The sequence below is a fragment of the Aplysia californica genome, unplaced genomic scaffold (assembly GCF_000002075.1).
Source record: "Aplysia californica isolate F4 #8 unplaced genomic scaffold, AplCal3.0 scaffold00242, whole genome shotgun sequence".
NCBI classification, from domain to species: domain Eukaryota; kingdom Metazoa; phylum Mollusca; class Gastropoda; order Aplysiida; family Aplysiidae; genus Aplysia; species Aplysia californica.
Window position 1 is genome coordinate 654,822 of NW_004797512.1, and position 5,391 is coordinate 660,212.

The 5,391-nt window shown below is 43.2% G+C and overlaps 1 protein-coding gene across 1 annotated transcript in view; it reads left to right on the top strand.

Moving 5' to 3' along the window:
- Positions 1–238: 238 nt before the first annotated feature.
- LOC101851417 (3-oxoacyl-[acyl-carrier-protein] reductase FabG) overlaps positions 239–5,391 on the top strand; it is a gene marked incomplete in the record, with an annotated part of 19,885 nt that continues 14,732 nt past the window's right edge. The window contains 2 exon segments of the mRNA XM_035970250.1: positions 239–305; positions 4,856–4,915. Coding sequence (XP_035826143.1) covers positions 254–305; positions 4,856–4,915 — 112 coding nt within the window.

Sequence of the window (5,391 nt, forward strand, 5' to 3'; positions counted from 1 at the left end):
TTATTTTTATTATTATTATTATATGCACCTCAATTGGTAAAACAATAAGACTTTTTAATGGTACCGGTAATATGCGCCCCAGTTTTAGTATACACATTGTATATATTATACAGTTGAACCTTCTAAATATTGTAAAGACACTGTCCATGACGCTCAATGTCTAAGACAACTTATTTGGCAACCCATCTTCTCGACAATGAGCGACGGGAGCAGACATAAGCGGTTATGCTTCATGAATCGAATCCCCGAATAGATGGGTTTTCTTTTTAGGTGGATCGCTCAAGACTCTCCACCTCATTCACCTGGTCCTGTTGGGCATGATTTTGTGACCTTCCCTTTTTGTGTTGATCAAATCTGCCGATGAATTTTTGGTTCAGCTGTGCTACATAATCCATTCATGATTTAGATTGTATTATTTCAAAAAATCTCTTTTGCTTTTTTTTTTCACAAAAGAATGCCAAAATTCTGCTGGTTGATGTGGCCCCAGTCGCCTGACAGTGAGCTTATCATCACGTGACCAAGAATTTATAACTTCCGCAACTAACCATGGCAATACAAAAATTATGTCCTTATCTCATTGTTTGTCCGATCTCCACACGCAGATCTCAGCTGTGTACAGTATTCAAAACATCGCTAATTGTTTACCCGCAAACATCTTCACCCAAGTGTGCAGTGAGGGAGGAATTCCACGACGAGCGAAGGGTTAGGTTTAAGGCTAGGGTTAGGGTTTGGTACATGGGTTTAGGTTAGGGTCAGGGTCAGGCTCAGGGACGCTTTGATTTGGAACCTCGAGTGTGTGCAAATTAGGTTTCAAGCAATGCTTAGGTGCGTCCCACAGTGCGTGAACGCGGCTTCAGGTCTCTAATCCTAGTACATGTAGAACCTTCAGTGTCTTTGTCTCAGGCTTGAGCCATGCAGGGTCAATAGTCAACAGTCCCCAGCTATATTCCGTCAGTTCTCTGCCAGCCCAGACAATGGGGACTTTAGGCTACGTGACTTCAGGACCAAACCAAAGAAAGTACTTCATTCTTTTCGTCAGGATGAGAGCCTGGTTGGATGGAGCTATTGGTGTAGTTGTACCAATTTGATAAAAAGAAGAACACACTCAGACCAATCAGATCGCTTCTCTAGTTATGCATCTAAAGTTTTGTTTGCGTTTTCGTGGTGTAACGACTTTTCAATTTGAAATAATAATATGTTTTGTCCATTTAAATATAAGTTTTGTTAAATGTTTTGTTTTCATTTTAGTTAGCAGAAGTAACTCTTTTCATTGAACAAGTCCAGGTGAGGTTGAAACGTTAAGCCCCATCCCACCAGACGCCACTGACCACACCACATCACGCGGTGTAGAACAATATCGTTGATCGTACCGTACCCCAATTCGTCATACTACATACATCATGCCAAACTGATGGCGCCGAGCCACCCACCTGCAGCGATCAAGTACAAGTTCAAGGACACGCCTAGACGTATCGGCTGTGTCTATTAGTCTCCCATCATAGTAGCGTGAAGGAGGAAACCATGATGAAATTAATGCATGAAAAACCAAAACTTCATCACATAGGAAGTCAACAGTACGTATGTATTTATAAAAGACCACGAAATCCTCACTTGAGCACAAGGTCACTGTATCGTGGCGTTTTTAAGTTACGTCAGTGAGAACCTGATTCAAGCATTCCAGCTAGCAGTTTAATGCCTCGGCAGCAAGAGATGGGGCAGACAGATCACAAATGCCATATAAAAATAGACAACAGGAGACTTCCTTGCTTTCCACTCTTGCAATCCTTTATGTAGCCAACTGCGAGAGTTGTTCGATCATTTCAAGGGTTCTCCCTTATGTATACACAATGCAAACTGCCAAGTGAAATTAGTCGATTTCAGTCGAACTGAGTTGGGGTCAGCCCGATTTTTTTTTTCATTGAGGGTCAAAAGTCGAAAGCTACTACCTGGTGCCCGTTGTGGATCGGATATCTGGTCGTGTCCCGTTTGACAAGAATAGAAATTTTTGGCTGGCGCACAGTGTTATTGAACTCAAAACGTACCGCTCACCATAATAATAATAATAATAATAATAATAATAATAATAATAATAATAATAATAATAATAATAGTATTAATAGATACCATTTGTATAGCACACCTTTCCGCTCTTTGCTCTTTACAGTCTGTATTTTTACCTCAGCAGACCAGATAGCATACTGAAACAATCTCAACTTCGTGGGAAGCATACAGTGCAACACAGCCATTTCCTTTCATAAAGATTCCAAGTGCCGACTGGCCGCATGTTGTGGTTTGTTTTTGAAGGTCACCCTCGAATTTGGTCAAATTGTGCCACAATGGCAGGCTTTACCCCTCCATGGAGGAAAATCTGGCTGACCCCAATTCAATTCGACTAAATTTGGCTGAATTCGATTAGCAGTATGCAAAGTGTAGTACTCAGACTCTAGTATTACCCCAAGCCAGAGGCCAGACCCCTCCCGATATTATTAATAGGTAGACCTATGTTCAGCTTTTTGGAATAGCCCAGCAACGTCACGAAAGTTCCATACGCTGTACGCATAGGACTCTTTTTTGGAGGATTTTTAGTGAAACCGAAGAAAGTACCAATTTGGCAATATAAATCTATGTAATTAGTGCAGACAAATGAATACGGTTGAGGGGGGGGGGGTGTGCACCTTTGGCCCTGACCTAACCCTGCTACTTTGTAATTGTCTACAAGGTTGGGATCATTACAGACAGCACGTGTCCATCCATAGCTCTCCCACCACTTTTCCTCTGGATGCACCTCAAAGTCTGTCTTTTATTAGAGTCCCAGTAAGAATCTGACTGGAGGTCCGTCACACAGGTCCATGCGTGTTGGTAACTCTTCCTTTCATTCACTCTCAGAGTGATGGGAATCGCATTTTGTTTCCACTGTCGTTAGACTGTGATCGGTGTCAGTGACATGGTGTGGTATTGCCCTGGAGTCAGTGATCACAGACCAACCATTCTCAGCCTAGCAAGAAGAACGGTACACAGGAGGTAATAGAAAAAGGGTAAGGCTATCAAAATGAAGAACTTGTCTGGCCTTACCATACAGGCAGAAATAAAGGAAACCATGAGAAAAGAATACCGAAATGCTATCATCAGAGGCCAGCTACGTCGAAGAGGAATGGCAGAGCTTTAAAAAACACCCTAAAAGAAACTCTAAGAAAGAGGTGTGGCAGAAAACAGGTAGGAGACAATATCAAATCAGTAAAGGAAAGTTCTTGAAAGTATTGATAACAGTCGACTAACCTGTATAAATAAATACAACCAATGGGAATTCTATAAAATTGTCCGTCTATGAGTCTAAAAGATTGCCCGTATAACCCAAGAGACACAATACATGACAAGAGTGTGGACGAGAGAAGACGACTGAACTGCTGAACCCTGTATGAGAAAAAAAATAAATTCATAGACGCCTAATAAATGGTTTAAAAAATGATGAACAACCTATCCTCCTCAGTGAGGTGAAGAAGCAATGAAAAAGAGACCACAAAACAAATCTTGGACCAGATTACATCACTACTGAAATACACTTGCGGAGACATCGGCACGCTGTTGCTAAAACTAATCTTCAACGCAGCACAGGAACAAACACGATGGCCTCTGAGGACTGGGAAAACAGCAGAGCTGGGCAAAGAGTCGCTTTAGCGAAATCCGGAAAATATGTTAGTGCACCTCTTCGGCAAATAATATGATATGAACCGCTTCGGCAAATGGGTTACAACAACTTCGACAAACGGGTTAGCATCACTTCAACAAATGGGTGCACCCACTTCGGCAAGCGGGTTAGGAAAGGGAGTAAAGAGTTTGAATTCAGACAATGTTTCATTGATAATTATCCGGTTATCCGGATAGATTATCCGGATTTTGCCCACCTCTAGAAAACAGCATCGTAGTAACTACATGTACCTGTAACAATAACGTAACAATCCAAACAGCAACACACCAAGCCCACGTCCAACTGTGTCCATGAGGTCACGCCGTATGCCGTTTCGGTGTCCTCTGGTGGTTTCCTTCATCAGCCCGTCGATTGCCAAGATAAAGAGAAAAGGTGATAATAAACATCCTTGTCTCATAACGGTCTTGATGTCAAAGCTGTCAGTGAGCTGGTCATCATGTATAACCCTGCATCTTGTCCCTTCGTACATGTTCCCGATGAGGTTAACCAACTTGTGTGGGATTCCGCGATGTCTCAGTATCTTCCAGTGTTGCTTGGTCTATGCTGTCAAAGGCCTTCTCATAGTCAAGAAAGTTGACGATCAAATGGGAGTTCCACTCCAGGGACTGTTCCACTAGGATCCTCAGTGCAGCAATCTGGTCCGTGGTTGGCCGGGTTTTCCCGAAAACCAGCCTGTTAATCCCGAATTCTTGGATCCGTTGCAGACTTGGTTCTCTCCAAAATTATTCTGTTGAAGACCTTTCCTGGTACTGAGAGAAAAGTGATTCCTTGGTAGTTGCTGCAGTTGCCGAGATCCCCCTTTTAAGGTAGTTTCACAAGGTGTCCTTCTTTCCAATCCTCTGGGAACTTGCTCTCATTCCAGATCCTGGTAAGCAATAGGAGAAAGAGGTCTTCCGTCACATTGGCATCTGTTTTTAGGGCTTCAGGTGGAATCCGGTCAGGACCGGCCGCTTTACCGTTGTTCAGCTTTTTAATGACGTCCATAATCTCTTGTTTCGATGGGGCATCACAGCAGATTGGTAGCTCATTTTTTGCCGACAGGATGTTTGGCGGGTTACTTGGTGGTGGTCTGTTCAGGAGACTGTTGAAATGCTCTACCCGTCGTCTTGACTGAGCTCATTACTCATATTAGATCTGTATATCCTGCAGAATACAAGTCCACAACCATGGAAGCTCTGAGTCTGCTGAGGAAAGTAGCCATTGTCACAGGTAGGTACATCCAGTTCCCTTCTTGCTCCTCCATATTAGGCTGCTGTTATTGTAATTGTACTTGTAGACCATTTCTGTCTGCATCGACACGATTTAAATCATTTAGGTAGGAGTCGGGCTGCTTCTGACCTGCCTGTAAGAAAGACCAACCAGAGCAGAGACGGATACAACACCCCAGAGGCAGATGGAAATGCTCGATACAAAAACCCTCCCCATACAGGAATCGAACTCATGTCTTCTGTGTGCAGCGGTAAAACACGTAACCACTTCACCACAGAGACCGGTATATCAGTATGCTTCTGTGTAAGCACTAACTGCAGTCGGCGAGCTTCTAATGACAACAGAGTGGCGATTCCTGCAGCTTCTGCTGCTGTTTTTCATGGTTTACCACAGTGTGTATGTGTGTGTGTATGTATATGTATGTGTGTGTGTATGTGTGTGTGTGTGTGTGTGTGTGTGTGTGTGTGTGTGTGTGC